The sequence below is a fragment of the Salmo trutta genome, chromosome 13 (assembly GCF_901001165.1).
Source record: "Salmo trutta chromosome 13, fSalTru1.1, whole genome shotgun sequence".
Taxonomy (NCBI): Eukaryota; Metazoa; Chordata; class Actinopteri; order Salmoniformes; family Salmonidae; genus Salmo; species Salmo trutta.
The window spans coordinates 59,601,180-59,620,877 of NC_042969.1; the positions used below are offsets into that span (position 1 = coordinate 59,601,180).

The 19,698-nt window shown below is 43.6% G+C and overlaps 1 protein-coding gene across 1 annotated transcript in view; it reads left to right on the top strand.

Moving 5' to 3' along the window:
• Nucleotides 1-3,647: 3,647 nt before the first annotated feature.
• LOC115206793 (uncharacterized) overlaps nucleotides 3,648-19,698 on the top strand; it is a 125,710-nt gene continuing 109,659 nt past the window's right edge. The window contains exons 1-2 of the mRNA XM_029773988.1: nucleotides 3,648-3,948; nucleotides 4,181-4,256. Coding sequence (XP_029629848.1) covers nucleotides 3,926-3,948; nucleotides 4,181-4,256 — 99 coding nt within the window. The 5' untranslated portion in view covers nucleotides 3,648-3,925. The remainder of the gene's footprint in view (nucleotides 3,949-4,180; nucleotides 4,257-19,698) is intronic.

Genomic DNA, 19,698 nt, shown 5'->3' on the forward strand with positions numbered 1-19,698 from the left:
ATGTGCTTCATCCGAAAAGCTATTTTAAAATCGGACATATCGAGTGCATAGAGGAGTAATGTATCTATAATTCTTAAAATAATTGTTATGCTTTTTGTGAACGTTTATCGTGAGTAATTTAGCAAACTGTTAGTAAATTCCCCGGAAGTTTGCGGGGGTTATGCTTTTTCTGAACGTCACATGCTAATGTAAAAAGCTGTTTTTTGATATAAATATGAACTTGATTGAACAGACATGCATGTATTGTATAACACAATGTCCTAGGTGTGTCATCTGATGAAGATCATAAAAGGTTAGTGCTGCATTTAGCTGTGGTTTGGGTTTATGTGACATGATATGCTAGCTTGAAAAATGGGTGTCTGATTATTTCTGGCTGGGCACTCTGCTGACATAATCTAATGTTTTGCTTTCGTTGTAAAGCCTTTTTGAAATCGGACAGTGGGGTTAGATTAACGAGATTCTTGTCTTTAAATAGCTGTAAAATAGTAATAAGTTTGAGAAATTGAAGTAATAGTATTTCTAACGATTCAAAAATCGCGCCACTGGATTTCAGTGGCTGTTACGTAGGTGGGACGAGTTCGTCCCACATGCGCCAGAGAGGTTAACAAGTCATAAGTTGCATGGACTCTGTGTGCAATAGTAGTGTATAACATGATTTTTGAATGACTATCTGATCTCTACACCCCATACAATTATCTGTAAGTCCCTCAGTCGAGCAGTGAATTTTTAACACAAATTCAACCACAAAGATCAGGGAGGTTTTCCAATGCCTCTTAAAGAAGGGCTGCTATTGGTACTGTAGATGGGGAAAAATAAAAATGGAATATCCCTTTGAGCATGGTGAAGTTATTAATTACACTTTGGATGTAACTGGATCCTGGACGTCCTGACGGGCTGCCCCAGGTGTTAAGGGTAGGTAACAACACATCCGCCACGCTGATCCTCAACACAGGGGCCCCTCAGGGGTGCGTGCTCAGCCCCCTCCTGTACTCTCTGTTCACTCATGACTGCACGGCCAGGCACGACTCCGACACCATCATTAAATTTGCCGATGACACAACAGTGGTAGGCCTGATCACCGATAACAACGAGACAGACTATAGGGAGGAGGTCAGAGACCTGGCCGTGTGGTGCCAGGACAACAACCTCTCCCTCCACGTGATCAAGACAAAGGAGATGATTGTGGACCACATGAAAAAGAGAACCGAGCACGCCCCCATTGTCATCGACGGGCCTGCAGTGGAGCAGCTTCAAGTTTCTTGGTGTCCACATCACCAACAAACTAACATGGTCCAAGCACACCATGACAGTTGTGAAGCGGGCACGACAAAACCTATTCCCCCTCAGAAGACTAAAAAGGTTTGGCATGGGTCCTTAGATCCTCAAAAGGTTCTACAGCTGCACCATCAAGAGCATCCTGACTGGTTGCATCACTGCCTGGTATGGCAACTGCTCGGGCTCCGAACGCAAGGCACTACAGAGGGTAGTGCGAACGGCCCAGTACATTACTGGGGCCAAGCTTCCTGCCATCCAGGACCTCTATACCAGGCGGTGTCAAAAGAAGGCCCAAAAAATTATCAAAAACTCCAGCCACCCTAGTCATAGACTGTTCTCTCTGCTACCGCATGGGAAGCGGTACCAGAGCGCCAAGTCTAAATCCAAAAGGCTCCTTAATAGCTTCTACCCCCAAGCCAAAAGACTGCTGAACAATTAATCAAATGGCTACCTTAACTATTTACATTAACCCTGCTGGTACTCGCTGTTTATTATCTATGCATAGTCACTTCACCCCTACCTACATGTACAAATTACCTCAACTAACCTGTACCCCCACACATTGACTTGGTACCAGTACCCGTATCCCTGTATATAGCCTTGTTATTGTTATTTTATTGTGTTACTTTTTAGTTTATTCAGTAAATGTTTTCTTAACTCTATTTATTGAACTGCAATGTTGGTTAAGGGCTTGTAAGTAAGTATTTCACGGTAAGATCTACACCTGTTGTATTCGGTGCATGTGACAAATACAATTTGATTTGATAATTACTGTGTAAGTCTATGGAAGGGGGTGAGAACCATGAGCCTCCTAGGTTTTATATTGAAGTCAATGTACCCAGAGGAGGACAGAAAATAGCTGTCCTCCGGCTACACCATGGTGCTAGAGAGTGCTGTTGAGGCTACCTTCATTACAAAATAGTGTGTTTTAATCAGTTATTTGATGATCTAAAAAGAGAACTTTTTTAACGTTTCATTGTTTTTATTTTTATGAAATTCACTGAGTAGGATGGTGCACATTTTAAGGGGCCGATGGTGGTGGTGGTCATACCCACTTTTCTTACCTTACTCATCAGAGAGGAGTTGTTGTGTCTAGTCCTTGAAGATGCCATGGTTGTGCTGGCAGACACTCCCAACTCCTTGACTTCAGCTGCTGGCTGCTCTGTAACAGATGGACCTCACCAGCTTTTGTCCACTTTGCTTATCTGGTTTAAGTTAGGTAAAACCTAACATAACTGACCTTGATCAATAAAATCACACTAAGCTACACATACAAGGCTAAGTAAGCCAAGAAGCTAAACTGATGATGAATTACATTTTTTCCAAGTTAATGCCACTGATAATAACATATCTGGCTACTTACTGTTGGAGAACCACAGAAAGTCAATCTACTCAGACCATCTCAAGGCGCCTGCAAATATATTTATAACTAACCCAAGATAGTTAATCTGTGTTGTTTTCAATGGGAGCGAATTCATTATAATGGGTTGAACAAGCAAAGAGGTGGGCAGAATCAAGCACTAGCTAGCGCGATCCTATTGGCGTTCTGGCATGTATTTGAATATTTCTGTTAGGGAACGCATTCTCTGTGATGTTTGTGTGTGTGCAAGAACTCAATTCGCCCTTGCTGCCCTTGTAAACAACGCAATTTTTTCAAACGTTGGCAAAGGGCCACGTCTACAAAACTTAGTGCAACCTGTTTCGTAACATATTTTTGGGGAACAGAAAACTATTCAGTTCGGCCTTTTCTTCATTGACAAAATCAGCAGAAAATGTTTCCAGTTCCATCTCGCGCCATACTCTCCCACTGCCGGAGATTCCAACCGGATGCATCAGATTTATACATCCGGGGAAACATCTGGCTCCTTGTTCTATCTGTGCCGCCTATTTATAGGGTTGGGCACTGTCATATATGACACAATCTATTTCAGCGTTTTGCGGTCATTACATTGACAAAATGTAATCATCAATGTGCTTTGATTTTCTTGAGGACTTTTCGGAAGAAAAAACAATAATGGCCACAAACAAGGACACCTCAGACAAGCCTAAAGCTTCAACAATATTCTATTGTCAAATAAATACATGGTATTCAATCTATGTGCCCAGCATATTCATCTCCCATGTCTGACTCCATGACTCGCGACTGTAGGTCCACTGGCGACACATGAGGATTGTAAATTCCTTCCCGGTTACCCGTAAATGAGAGAATATATATATTCCCACCATGCTTTGCAGAGAGAGCTAACAAACTGGTGATTTATGTTGATTACAGGATTAAATTACTCCCCCTTTGCCGCGACACACATGCAGTATATAGCCTATCATACACGACCCAAACATTTTATTGGATGAGAGAACAATTCCCAATTCGGCTCTTTCTGACAGTGGGGCTACTCTACTCTCTTCACTCTCCGCTGCTGTCTCTCTATCTGACAGTGGGGCTACTCTACTCTCTTCACTCTCCGCTGCTGTCTCTCTATCTGACAGTGGGGCTACTCTACTCTCCACTCTCCGCTGCTGTCTCTCTATCTGACAGTGGGGCTACTCTACTCTCCACTCTCCGCTGCTGTCTCTCTATCTGACAGTGGGGCTACTCTACTCTCTTCACTCTCCGCTGCTGTCTCTCTATCTGACCGTGGCATAGCCAGCTATGTTGAGGACCGGCAATTATCGGTTAGTCAATCATAATATAGGCTGTTGATGCGTCATGCATGTTTGATAAGTGACATATTCTGTTCCAATTTAGTTTGAGTAATGAATCCTACATCACGCTCTAGCTAGCAGAACAAGCTCTGAAGGTTTTTGCCAACACCTATCCGGAGAGACCTACTATAGTCCGCTGCTTCTCACTCGGAAAATTTGGACATTAGGCTAATTGGCATAACTTTTGCTTGTGTCATTCCAGGAACATGTATCAAGGGGAAGGCACGAGGCTGCGTGGCGCGCGGGAAAGGAAGCGTCTTGCCCTGTGCATCAACCAGGTAGGATACACATCAGTCTCCAGAAGTCACGCTGCTGTTTCAAATGCGTTTACGTTTATCGTTTAAAGATTACACTGTAGCCTATGCGTTGATGACTTACGCCATGTTGACGATTATTCTGTAACCTACCTATGGTAGTTCAATGATTTTGAAATGCATTTGTGTTAATTATTGTTCTGGGTCGTTTTGTGTGTATGGACTTCCGTTGGCTGATTTCAGTTGGTTTGAGCACTGCTGGGATTGATAATGTGTTAAGAGTGGTCTCTGGGCACACAGAAAAGCCTTCCTAAAATATAACAGAAACAGTTCCACTGGAATCCGCTACTATAACATCATTTTAGTCTCCTTCAACAGCTGTCTACTGTGCAAAAGGTAGCCTACGGTGAAGCTGAAAGTCTTCCAAACTAGCACTCAGTTGCACCAAGTTACAAAAACCCAACCCGTTCAATTAAAGCTGGGAGATAGTCTTTCAGCACCATGGACAGCGAAGCCCCGTGTCTGTAGTCTCTCTATCTCTCTCTCTCTCCCTCTCTCTCTCTCTTTCTCTCTCCCTCTCCCTCTCCCTCTCCCTCTCTCTCTCTCTCTCTCTCGCACCCATACTTTCATTGTCTTCCAACTGTCATTTAATGAACTGGCTTTACCAGCCAATTCAAATAATACAGTAGACTGAATCAATTCCGTGTGTCATTCATCGTTGATTTCGAGTCGTGGGCTGGCACTTTTCTCCGTCTGCCAGCGGCAGCTGTTAAGGTCTCATTAAAATCCTGTCCACCAACCTCCACACTCCAAACAAATGTCATTTTCCAGTCGAGAAAAGGCAAATGCAGACGACCTCTCACTCCTTAATTAAATCTCTGTATACAATCTGATTCATTTAGTGCATGTAAAGAGATAACCCAGGCCTAATTGTGCATATGTGTTACATGAGGGTGACCGGCAGAGTTTCACCACTTTTGGTTCATGGGAGAGAAGACACATTTTTATTTTCTATTGAAAATGATCCTGGTGATTAGCCCCAAAACAATGGGAACAGCTCTTGCCTAAACAAATCTATATGCTGCGCAGGAATAATAGTCACAAGACTCACACCAAAGTTGACAGTCTGACACATAGCGGAAGAAACAACTTTCAACGCTTGATCTATTTGTCTGTGTGTGTGTACGTGTGTCGTGCGTGCGTGCGTGTGTGTGTGTGTGTCAGCCTGCAACCAATCCACCTGGCCGCGCGCAGCTCGTGAATATGTAATGCGAAGTGCATTACAACGCTTTATTAGGCTTGGGGGATTATTGAGAACGAACGCCTGAAAGCACAGCCCAATCCCGTATCTTCTAACGCTGTGCTATGTTATACTGACGCTGTCAGTGTGGTGATCATGTGCTGTGCTTTTCATCCCTCTTCACTTTGTTCGTTTTCAGATATATAGGCTAGTTGGTTGTTCACAACTCTCATTCTAGATCAATTATGTTTTTTGTAGCCTTCTTTCACTCCTGCAGGATAGGATACTGGGCTATAGGATCTCCTAATAGGATACTGGGCTATAGGATCTCCTAATAGGATACTGGGCTATAGGATCTCCTAATAGGATACTGGGCTATAGGATCTCCTAACCTGGTACGGTCTTAGCAACTACAGACTGGTGTTAGTTACCCACAGCATTAATCCACTCAACAATAATTCATAACCGTTCCAATCAGCAGCCGGCTAGACTCAAACTATTTGATTTGACAGTTGTATTTTGTAAAATGTGAAGAAATCAATAACCTCTGGCCCCTACAGCTACCAGAGGATGTTTATACAGCCAAGACAATGAGGACCTGCTTAGAATACTATTCACTAATTTAAATAATAAGATAACAATTCCAGAGTACGGTACCTCTGTATCTGACAGAGAATTATGTGAGGTGTGGCAGTGGGGAGGGTGAAGGTTATCGCAGTGTCTTGTGTTGTATAGATGGATTTCAGAATTAACCTGGAAGAATCCTTTGAAGGGTGTAGGTAGAGCACTGGTCCACTATATCCCATTGAACACGTAGTTAGGGAGTTTACAGGATTAGTGAAATCCTGCCTAGTGGAGCTGGTATGGTAGTGAGATCTACTGTAAAAGCCTATAATGTGTGAAGGAGGGGGTCATATTTCAGAAGTACACTATCGTCTCTCCGTTTCCCCGTGGGACTCCACTCTGCTGGCTGTCGTCTCCGTTTCCCCGTGGGACTCCACTCTGCTGGCTGCCGTCTGTGTTTCCCCGTGGGACTCCACTCTGCTGACTGTCGTCTCCGTTTCCCCGTGGGACTCCACTCTGCTGAGTAACGTCTCCGTTTCCCCGTGGGACTCCACTCTGCTGACTGTCGTCTCCGTTTCCCCGTGGGACTCCACTCTGCTGACTGTCGTCTCCGTTTCCCCGTTGGACTCCACTCTGCTGACTGTCGTCTCCATTTCCCTGTAGGACTCCCCTCTGCTGACTGTCGTCTCCGTTTCCCTGTAGGACTCCACTCTGCTGAGTAACGTCTCCATTTCCCTGTGGGACTCCGCTATGCTGAGTAACGTCTCCATTTCCCTGTTGGACTCCACTCTGCTGACTGTCGTCTCCGTTTCCCCGTGGGACTCCACTCTGCTGGCTGTCATCTCCGTTTCCCCGTGGGACTCCACTCTGCTGACTGTCGTCTACGTTTCCCCGTTGGACTCCACTCTGCTGACTGTCGTCTCCATTTCCCCGTAGGACTCCACTCTGCTGACTGTCGTCTCCGTTTCCCTGTGGGACTCCACTCTGCTGGCTGTCGTCTCCGTTTCCCCGTGGAACTCCACTCTGCTGGCTGTCGTCTCCGTTTCCCCGTGGAACTCCACTCTGCTGACTGTCATCTCCGTTTCCCCGTGGGACTCCACTCTGCTGGCTGTCATCTCCGTTTCCCCGTGGGACTCCACTCTGCTGACTGTCGTCTCCGTTTCCCCGTTGGACTCCACTCTGCTGACTGTCGTCTCCATTTCCCCGTGGGACTCCACTCTGCTGGCTGTCGTCTCCGTTTCCCCGTGGAACTCCACTCTGCTGGCTGTCGTCTCCGTTTCCCCGTGGAACTCCACTCTGCTGACTGTCGTCTCCATTTCCCTGTAGGACTCCACTCTGCTGACTGTCGTCTCCGTTTCCCTGTAGGGCTCCACTCTGCTGAGTAACGTCTCCATTTCCCTGTGGGACTCCGCTCTGCTGAGTAACGTCTCCATTTCCCTGTGGGACTCCGCTCTGCTGAGTAACGTCTCCATTTCCCTGTAGGACTCCACTCTGCTGAGTAACGTCTCCATTTCCCTGTAGGACTCCACTCTGCTGAGTAACGTCTCCATTTCCCTGTAGGACTCCACTCTGCTGAGTAACGTCTCCATTTCCCTGTCGGACTTCGCTCTGCTGAGTAACGTCTCCATTTCCCTGTAGGACTCCGCTCTGCTGTGTAACGTCTCCATTTCCCTGTAGGACTCCGCTCTGCTGAGTAACGTCTCCATTTCCCTGTAGGACTCCACTCTGCTGAGTAACGTCTCCATTTCCCTGTAGGACTCCCCTTTGCTGAGTAACGTTTCCATTTCCCTGTAGGACTCCGCTCTGCTGAGTAACGTCTCCATTTCCCTGTCGGACTCCACTCTGCTGAGTAAAGTCTCCATTTCCCTGTGGGACTCCACTCTGCTGAGTAACGTCTCCATTTCCCTGTAGGACTCCACTCTGCTTAGTAACGTCTCCATTTCCCTGTGGGACTCCACTCTGCTGAGTAACGTCTCCATTTCCCTGTAGGACTCCACTCTGCTGAGTAATGTCTCCATTTCCCTGTAGGACTCCACTCTGCTGAGTAACGTCTCCATTTCCCTGTAGGACTCCACTCTGCTGAGTAACGTCTCCATTTCCCTGTAGGACTCCACTCTGCTGAGTAACGTCTCCATTTCCCTGTAGGACTCCACTCTGCTGAGTAACGTCTCCATTTCCCTGTAGGACTCCACTCTGCTGAGTAACGTCTCCTTTTCCCTGTAGGACTCCACTCTGCTGAGTAACGTCTCCTTTTCCCTGTAGGACTCCACTCTGCTGAGTAACGTCTCCATTTCCCTGTAGGACTCCACTCTGCTGAGTAACGTCTCCATTTCCCTGTAGGACTCCACTCTGCTGAGTAATGTCTCCATTTCCCTGTAGGACTCCACTCTGCTGACTGCCGTCTGCACCAGCTGAAGTGCTTCAGGATTGAGTCTTAATAACCCGTCAGTGGCCCGCAAACACATACATCTCCTCTCCCCTTACCGTCCGCCTGCCTGCTGCACCTTGTCATCTGACTTGGGAATGTGTTGCTCCCTGTGTGTCTCTGTTAGTCTGTGTGTTTGTTCGCTCCACTACACTGACTGAGCGGGTTATTGTCTTAATAACGTGTGTAACAACGTTTCTGGAATGGCAGGCAGATGACTGAAGTGTGTTCTCAGACTCTCAGAGTGATGAAGCTGAGCTCAGTGGAGCATTCAGTCATCACGCACGCACACACACACACACACACACACACACACACACACCTTCCACCAATCTTTTCCCAGCCCTTCTGGCAATGCAGCGCTAACTCACGTTCCATTCCGTACGCCCACACGCACACGCACGCACGCGCGCACACACACACACCTTCCACCAATCTTTCTCCAGCCCTTCTGGCAATGCAGCGCTAACTCACGTTCCATTCCGTACGCACACACGCACACACACACGCACGTGCGTGCGCACACACACACACACACACACACACACACACACACACACACACACACACACACACACACACACCTTCCACCAGTCCTTCCCCAGCATTTCTGGCAATGCAGTGCTCACTCATGTTCCATTTCATTAGCATATTGTGGAAGACTGGTTTGGGCTAAATGACTGAGTCTTTGATCACTGTGAGAGCCATGCTCTCCACTGTGTGAAACCATGCAGCTCTGCCCCTCCTCTCTCTCTCTCACCATATGTTTACCAAAGCAGCTCTCCACTGGCTAATGGCACCAGGGGAATAGTCCCAACTGCTCCATTTTGCATTTTGATAGACCATATGATCATTTTCACACTCGCGCCTCTTCCATCACCCCAGCCATCCCTCTTCCTCTCCATTCCCTCTTCCCTTTCTCCCAGGTTCTCACTCCCTTTTTCTGCTCCTTCCCTCCCCCTCACTCCTCATCAGCTCTTCCATCTCTGTCCTCCCCTAACACCCCATTCTCCTGGATATGTGTGTTGTCTGTGTACATTTGTGTGTGTGTGTGTGTGTGTGTGTGTGTGTGAAGTAAGTACCTTCTAACTGTAACACAATAAAATATTTATTGATCAAAATGTACATTTTAAGGGGCCGATCAGGATTGTGGTCTTATCCACTTTTCTTTCCTTACTCATCAGAGAGGAGTTGTTGTGTCTAATCCTTGAAGATGTGTGTGTGTGTGAGTGTGTGTACAGTAAGTATGAGTTTCAGGGGAGAAGATATCTCTGAATCGCATCCATAAAACCAGGGCTATCTCCAACACGTGAAAATGGGGTTGTCTCACCCTTGATGGACTGCTTAATTCTAGATATGAAATGAATTCCATATCTGCATGCGTGTTGTGGCCTCCAAGGTGGCTCCTTATCGCTGCTTCCTTGATCAGTTTCCACCTCCCTCCTTGGCTTGTCTATTGATGTGTGTGCAATAGACAAGCGATAATGAGCTGCTCTGTCAGGGGATCCTGGGAACCAGTGTGGGCTATTACACACATCATCCTGTCTGTCATCAGTCTGTCTGTTTGTCTGTCTGTTCGTCTGTCCACCCATCTCCCTCTGTCCGTCTGTCCGTCCATCCGTTCGTCTCCCCCCTTTTCCTCACCATGCAGAGATGTGGGACTGGGAAGCATCTCATCTACTCACTGCTGTTGTATTATCTCATGGTCATTACATTCAGGTAGCGAATTGTCTTTCATCCACATTAATTATTCCAGTCTCCACAAGCCCTGTAATCATATGATTGTGTCCATTATATGTACATATCCCTCTTAGTGGAAGTGATTGCGTTCTAAAGACCCTTTTCCCAAATCATGCGAATGTAAGTGTTGTATTCCATACATCCGCTCCTGCCAGCACTGCTCATATAAATTGATTTCCAATTTTCCAATCCGTACTGATGCAGCTCTTTTCCCTGATTGGACATTTCCCCCGGCCAAGACTGGTAGATAGATAGCCATGATGCATACGCTACACAGCAATCAGATGCGTGTGTGTTCCAAAATTGTGTAGCTGGTCCGCACATCAAAAGGAGTTTGTTTTTAGGGTTTACTTCATTTGGGAGTAGGTTAATGGACAAACGTTTCGGCCTTCGTCAGTGTCATTAGCGTCTCCTCTGAAGGTGTGCGTCTTTATTGTGGGCTCGTTAAGGGTAATGACCGACAGGTGCATTCATGTGTCATGTTACGTTATCCTGTGAGTGTCTATCCATGTGTAGCGTTCTTCAATGTGTGTTCTCTTCTCCTGCTCTCCTCCATGTAATGCACATTTCATACCTGTTATGCAATTGTGTTCTATAATTAACCTGAACTTGAACTTATGTCCACTAGAGTGTTCTATAATTAACCTGAACTTGAACTTATATCCACTGGTGTTTTCTATAATAAACCTGAACTTGAACTTATGTCACTAGTGTGTTCTATAATAAACCTGAACTTGAACTTATATCCACTAGAGTGTTCTATAATAAACCTGAACTTGAACTTATCTGCACTAGTGTGTTCTATAATAAACCTGAACTTGAACTTATCTCCACTAGTGTGTTCTATAATAAACCTGAACTTGAACTTATATCCACTAGAGTGTTCTATAATAAACCTGAGCTTGAACTTATCTGCACTAGTGTGTTCTATAATAAACCTGAACTTGAACTTATCTCCACTAGTGTGTTCTATAATAAACCTGAACTTGAACTTATCTGCACTAGTGTGTTCTATAATAAACCTGAACTTGAACTTATCTCCACTAGTGTGTTCTATAATAAACCTGAACTTGAACTTATCTCCACTAGTGTGTTCTATAATAAACCTGAACTTGTATTTATCTCCACTAGTGTGTTCTATAATAAACCTGAACTTATCTCCACTAGTGTGTTCTATAATAAACCTGAACTTGAACTTATCTGCACTAGTGTGTTCTATAATAAACCTGAACTTGAACTTATCTCCACTAGTGTGTTCTATAATAAACCTGAACTTGAACTTATCTGCACTAGTGTGTTCTATAATAAACCTGAACTTGAACTTATCTCCACTAGTGTGTTCTATAATAAACCTGAACTTGAACTTATCTCCACTAGTGTGTTCTATAATAAACCTGAACTTGTATTTATCTCCACTAGTGTGTTCTATAATAAACCTGAACTTGAACTTATCTCCACAAGTGTGTTCTATAATAAACCTGAACTTGAACTTATCTGCACTAGTGTGTTCTATAATAAACCTGAACTTGAACTTATCTCCACTAGTGTGTTCTATAATAAACCTGAACTTGAACTTATCTCCACTAGTGTGTTCTATAATAAACCTGAACTTGTATTTATCTCCACTAGTGTGTTCTATAATAAACCTGAACTTGAACTTATCTGCACTAGTGTGTTCTATAATAAACCTGAACTTGAACTTATCTCCACTAGTGTGTTCTATAATAAACCTGAACTTGAACTTATCTCCACTAGTGTGTTCTATAATAAACCTGAACTTGAACTTATGTCACTAGTGTGTTCTATAATAAACCTGAACTTGAACTTATATCCACTAGAGTGTTCTATAATTAACCTGAACTTGAACTTATATCCACTAGAGTGTTCTATAATAAACCTGAAGTTGAACTTATCTGCACTAGTGTGTTCTATAATAAACCTGAACTTGAACTTATCTCCACTAGTGTGTTCTATAATAAACCTGAACTTGAACTTATCTGCACTAGTGTGTTCTATAATAAACCTGAACTTGAACTTATCTCCACTAGTGTGTTCTATAATAAACCTGAACTTGAACTTATGTCCACTAGAGTGTTCTATAATAAACCTGAACTTGAACTTATCTCCACTAGTGTGTTCTATAATAAACCTGAACTTGAACTTATCTGCACTAGTGTGTTCTATAATAAACCTGAACTTGAACTTATCTCCACTAGTGTGTTCTATAATAAACCTGAACTTGAACTTATGTCACTAGTGTGTTCTATAATAAACCTGAACTTGAACTTATCTCCACTAGTGTGTTCTATAATAAACCTGAACTTGAACTTATGTCACTAGTGTGTTCTATAATAAACCTGAACTTGAACTTATCTCCACTAGTGTGTTCTATAATAAACCTGAACTTGAACTTATCTCCACTGGTGTTTTCTATAATAAACCTGAACTTGAACTTCTGTCCACTAGTGTGTTCTATAATAAACCTGAACTTATGTCCACTAGTGTTTTCTATAATAAACCTGAGCTTGAACTTATCTGCACTAGTGTGTTCTATAATAAACCTGAACTTGAACTTATGTCCACTAGAGTGTTCTATAATAAACCTGAACTTGAACTTATGTCCACTAGTGTGTTCTATAATAAACCTGAACTTGAACTTATCTCCACTAGTGTGTTTTATAATAAACCTGAACTTGAACTTATCTCCACTAGTGTGTTCTATAATAAACCTGAACTTGAACTTATCTCCACTAGTGTGTTCTATAATAAACCTGAACTTGAACTTATCTGCACTAGTGTGTTCTATAATAAACCTGAACTTGAACTTATCTGCACTAGTGTGTTCTATAATAAACCTGAACATGAACTTATCTCCACTAGTGTGTTCTATAATAAACCTGAACTTGAACTTATCTGCACTAGTGTGTTCTATAATAAACCTGAACTTGAACTTATCTCCACTAGTGTGTTTTATAATAAACCTGAACATGAACTTATCTCCACTAGTGTGTTCTATAATAAACCTGAACTTGAACTTATCTGCACTAGTGTGTTCTATAATAAACCTGAACTTGAACTTATCTCCACTAGTGTGTTCTATAATAAACCTGAACTTGAACTTATCTGCACTAGTGTGTTCTATAATAAACCTGAACTTGAACTTATCTCCACTAGTGTGTTCTATAATAAACCTGAACTTGAACTTATCTCCACTAGTGTGTTCTATAATAAACCTGAACTTGAACTTATCTCCACTAGTGTGTTCTATTTGGTCTGTGTTCTGTTCCCATCATTCTGTTTTCTTTTCATCAATTCACCCCTGTGATGTGTTTTCCTCATCTCTCTCTCTCTCTGTGTGTGTGTGTGTGTGTGTGTGTGTGTGTGTGTGCGTGTGCGTGTGCGTGTGCGTGTGCGTGTGCGTGTGTGTGTGTGTGTGTGTGTGCGCCTGTGTACATGTGTGTGTCTGGGACGGGGCACGATACCAGAGTCTGAAGGGCATCCACCAGACCATTCCTCACACACTGTGTGTGTGCGCATACTCAACTTATCGGATGTGTGTTTCCCATCGATCTCTCTGATAGAACTGGGCCTCTGAGAAATTATGATTTTAATAACTCAATTAAAGGGCGGGGGAGTCGCTGGTGTGTGCTGTGTTTTTTCCTCTCCGCTCTTCCTTCCCTCCCCTCTTACTGCCTCACTGTTTAATTCAAGGCAGTGTAATGTAGCTTGTTAAGAGCCATCTCAGCTCTTCTACATAATGTATTGAACTCTGTGTTTAAAGAGAACTAGATCTATGGTTGCTATCATTGGCCCACATAAGGTTACAACATAACATTCCTATAAACAGTCCCTCTGAAGTTATGCATCTAGTCTTACTCTGCTCATTTGATACCCCCCCTCTCTATCTCTCTCTTTCTACTTCCCTTCATGTTCATATCAGGCTGAAGTTGACAGGCAATCAATGTCGTCAAACACAAGCCAGACAGACACCGCCTCAGAGATGTGAAAAATGTCACTCCCGAAATAACCAGGCTGAATCTGAGTACACTTATCCTCATTTATCCTCCTGACTGGGGTAATGGTAAACACAAGGAGGAACGGAAAGTTAGACAGAAAAGACTTGTCTCTGTGTAGAACTGGTAGTTTTCCCTGTTAAACAGGATCCGTCAGTCTTGTTAGGGGGGTCTGAGTACACAGAGCAAACCAGAGAATAAAAACATGCTGAAATATAGGTTTTATTTACAGTGCAGCCTATTGGTAACCGTGTAAAGTGAACAATGAATGGAGCAAGGCATACATAGCCTGAACAGACCCTCACAAAATGGGCTAAGCCATTGGGACCTAATCAAACAGGTAGTATTTAGACATCAAACAACATCAATAATGATAACTGCAGTCACTGACTATAGCAGAATGGAATATCTGCAATGGAACAACATTTATCCAAAATGGAAATATACCAATAGAATTAGCGGTGTCACCAACTCAACATAATGAGGAAATGTAGCGTAACGGCCTGTGTTAATATAGAGTGGCATTGCCCAGTGAAACATCGGAATCAATTCAATTTCATTGGAGGGAAAGAAAAGAGAAGCGGAGTGGGCGAGGGATCGTTGAGCGAAGCGAGCACGGGCGAGGGATCGTTGAGCGAAGCGAGCACGGGCGAGGGATCGTTGAGCGAAGCGAGCACGGGCGAGGGATCGTTGAGCGAAGCGAGCACGGGCGAGGGATCGTTGAGCGAAGCGAGCACGGGCGAGGGATCGTTGAGCGAAGCGAGCACGGGCGAGGGATCGTTGAGCGAAGCGAGCACGGGCGAGGGATCGTTGAGCGAAGCGAGCACGGGCGAGGGATCGTTGAGCGAAGCGAGCACGGGCGAGGGATCGTTGAGCGAAGCGAGCACGGGCGAGGGATCGTTGAGCGAAGCGAGCACGGGCGAGGGATCGTTGAGCGAAGCGAGCACGGGCGAGGGATCGTTGAGCGAAGCGAGCACGGGCGAGGGATCGTTGAGCGAAGCGAGCACGGGCGAGGGATCGTTGAGCGAAGCGAGCAAGGGCGAGGGATCGTTGAGCGAAGCGAGCACGGGCGAGGGATCGTTGAGCGAAGCGAGCATGGGCGAGGGAGCTGAACAGGGTGGGGCTGAAGTTGGGGAAAGCTGAACTTTATGCAAATCCTCTGCGATATCGCAACGTAAGTGACCAAATGAAGGTCCCCATAGCTTTCAGACCCTACTAGATTGGCTGACAATGGCTGTTGATAAGCTAACACTACCTAGCTTGCTTGATAGCTTGTTATCACCCACATGAGGGCAAGCTAGCGTGGCTAGGCAAGTGCTGCTTATATAGTAAAAACAACACATAACACAATCATTTGGAGAGCCACGCTATCTTGGCCCTCATATGGGTGCTAACAAGCAGGTTAGGTAGTGCATTCTATAAACAGCCAATCCAATAGTAGCTTGATGCTATAGTGAGCTTCGACTGGTAAATAGTGTCGCGATATCGAGTATTTGCATAAAGTTCAGCTTTCCCTAACTTTGGTCCCGCCTCCGCTCACGCTGCCTCGCCCATGCTTGCATTGTCCAGCAGTCCCCCGCCCACTTCACTTCCCTCCATTGAAAATGAATGGGATTCTGTTGTTTTATCGGCCGCATCGTGTTATGTGGAAATGCACTGTAATGCGTGTGCACCATTGTTTGAACAGTGGCGCGACACACACCGGTATATGGAGAACAACAAACACAGGTTGGGATTGAAATAACTGTGTTTATATGATTCAAGAAATTGCTACAATGTATTACAGAGAAGTTGTTTGTGTCGTCTGTTATGTTCACTCATAAACGAGTGCTACAAAGTTGACAGATTGTTCGAGTTCCGTTTGTGTTTTTGGGCTCAGAGATTTCAAGTAAAAGTGTAATCTCTCATGCAAGATATCTCAGTGCGTTCAAACATACTTTTGTTCTTAATTTAACACATGGACGTGCACCCCAACAATAAGACCACGTGTTGCAACACCAGGCTGGCCTACAGTTGGTATTTCTGAACAGGAAATCCCTGTTGGCCGGACTGAATGGAGAGTGAGGAGCATTCAGAACAGCCTGATTCAGATAACAGAAAGGAGCTAGATACTCATGCACATACACACACTTACAACAACAAAACACATGCCAGAAAAAACATGTGTAGACATGAACACACATGTACAGTATGATCGAATCAAGTGAAAAATGTAACAAAATAATTAGTAAAAATGTATTTTCAGGCATATGTGATATTCTACATTTAACATGTGTGCTTTTGTAACTGGCGGGATTAGAACCCAGGTCTCCCGTGGGAGAAAGCAATGTCTTGCCAATACCACCTAGAGGGCAGACACTGAGTTCCTCTTCCAATGTATATTTATGATCCATCTCAGAATATTGACCGTTCAATTCAAAATAGGTCTGTCAAACGTTTAAACCTTTAATCGAGTTAATCGCAGGATTTGCTGTGATTAATCACGGTTAATTGCAAATTCAGAATTTGCTCAAATTGAGCTGTAATTAAGATTTTTATACAAAAAGTATTACAACAATTTTAACGTCTTGACTTTGTCCAAAGTAACAGTTAGCAAAATCTGGTAAATTGATAAAGCACACTTTCTTTAACCTCTGTCATGACGTTGGCCTCTTTGGGTAAGGTTAGACAGTTGGCCCCCTCCCCTTTGTACCATCCCCCCAACCTACCTTCCCCCCCAACCCAGGCCCTGTGTGAAAGGGTTGTAAAAACTCTGAGGAGAATCTACTACCACATGTTTCATAGAGAGACAAAGGAAATTCTTCCAACTCATAGAATTGGAGAACCGAGCAACATGTGTGTTCTGGAGAGGGTATGGAAGATTGGTGAAGAATCCAGCTACGAACTGGTCCGCTTGGTACCATTTTGTGATACTCAGAAGAGACAATATAGCCATATTACCATAAAACTGTTTATATAATAGCCTCAGCGATGAGACTTGAATCCACATGGTTGTATAAAATGTATTAATAAGGATAAAGCTATTTGTAATACATTGAGATGCTATGTACTGATGTTAATGTGATAGAATTGTATTTCTGTAACCAAGTCTAACTCAGTCATAGGCACGCCCCCAGGGACACATACAGGACCAGGCGTCATTTGACAAGCCTGTTCAAGGGTCACTATAAAACCCACCCTGATTTACATTTCTCCAGACCAGGCCTGCACTCCATGGCCAGTAGGTTTTACCATCCAAGTACTCTACTGAAAGTGAACCATACCACCTGGTTAACTTTTAGACTATCGATATCGACAGAATAAGAACAAGTCTTTGATATTAATTATTAGTCTGCACCTAAGTAAATTATATAATCGAACGCGAAGACCAACGAAACATCCATTCTATGACGACATTAATGAATGTCGCTTTGAAAGATCCATTCTAACCGAGAGAGAGAGAGAGAGAACTCTCCATCAGAACAGAACTCTTCAACAAGGATCCCGACGACACTGAGCGTAAATATATATTGATTGCAATTGTTCCCGAATGAGTGAGCGTTCAATTGTCAATTGTAATATTAATGAACTCTGTAGGTGTGCATCCTCAGCTGACTTTTATGATCCATTGTTCAACAGGCCGACCTGCCTGTTAGCCCATTAGGGCACATTACGCTACCAATCCTTTGTGAAGATAATTACTGTTTGTATGTTTTCTGTTAATTACTTAGTGTAGTAAATAAATGATTTTAAGACAATTGATGTATGGATGATTTTAGTAAAGACTGGGTTCGTGCAGATACAACAATTTACGACGTTTGGAATGAGACTGGACTAGAGGTAAAATACGCCACTTAAACCAGAAGATAATCGGTCTATATTATAATATAGGTTAAGTTATATTAGGAAAATTATAACTTTGTAATCTGAATATTTTTCTTGGTGCCCCGATCTCCTAGTTAATTACAATTAAACGATTAATCAGTTTAATCGCGTGATAATAATTACAGGGAGTTAATTGATAAACCTATCTTCAGTTTAATGGTACCCAAAGACACGACACCTCCATGTTAACTTGTTTTGACATTGCATTGTTTTTTTTAGTTTATAGATGTATTTAGTTTGGATGTTTTCAGACAATGCGATTAATCACAATGAAAAAAATGAAAAAAATGAGTGCACTAAAATTAGAAACTCTGACAGCCCTAATTCAGAATCATCTCATTGTGTCTGTGTTAGCAATGTGCAGCTTTTTGGCACTGAGGAAGTGCAGATGCCAGAGAAGTCACAGGGGCCAAGCAGGAGCCAGTCAGAGGCCAGTTGTCAGGGGCCAGCCCTGTCTGTGTCTGCCAGGCAGAGAGCCTGTGGGTGCTATGCCATCCCCTCCTAAACTTCACTTAGACAGGACAGACAGATGGATACATTCATGAAGCCGCTTCACTACATCTCTCCCATTCACTGGCCTATCAGCTCTGGCAGCAGGCAGGGCGCATAATGTGTGTGTATGTGTGTTCCCTTACAAAATAAAAACGTGAAATCTGCTGTTTCACATTTTCACATGTGAAATTGCTGTTTTCACATGTTGAGCTTACATTTCACAAGTGAAACCATATTTTCACATGTATTACATTTAGAGTTCACATGATAACACCATCTTTAAACACGTGAGGAGAATAACATGGTAACACCATCTTTTAACACGTGAGGAGAATAACATGGTAACACCATCTTTTAACACGTGAGGAGAATAACATGGTAACACCATCTTTTAACATGTGAGGAGAATAACATGGTAACACCATCTTTTAACACGTGAGGAGAATAACATGGTAACACCATCTTTTAACACGTGAGGAGAATAACATGGTAACACCATCTTTTAACACGTGAGGAGAATAACATGGTAACACCATCTTTTAACACGTGAGGAGAATAACATGGTAACACCATCTTTTAACATGTGAGGAGAATAACATGGTAACACCATCTTTTAACACGTGAGGAGAATAACATGGTAACACCATCTTTTAACATGTGAGGAGAGTAACATGTTTGAAAAACATTAACATGTGAAAATCACATTTGCAGATTCACATGTAAGAACAAACCATAAGTATAAATCTCACTTTCACAGGTTCACAACAATCATGTGAAAACCCTATAATAATAATAATAATGTGGGTGCTTATAGTTGTCCTGTTTCACACATATATGTATTATACACAAGTGTGAACTGTGTTCTGCATATCCCAACTCCCCGTGAGACACCCTCAGAGAGTGGGGTCACGGCCAGGGTCAGCCATTATCAACAGTAACCCTGGAGCAATTAGGGTTGAGTGCCTTGCTTAAGGGAACATCGACAGATGTTTCACATTGTTGACTCAAGAATCCCAACAAGCGACATTTCACAACGCTCTGCCGTCCTAATTCACCCCCACATGTGAACTTGCAATTCCACATGTGAAAGTGAGATTTTCACACGTGGAGTGTTCTTACATGTGAAAC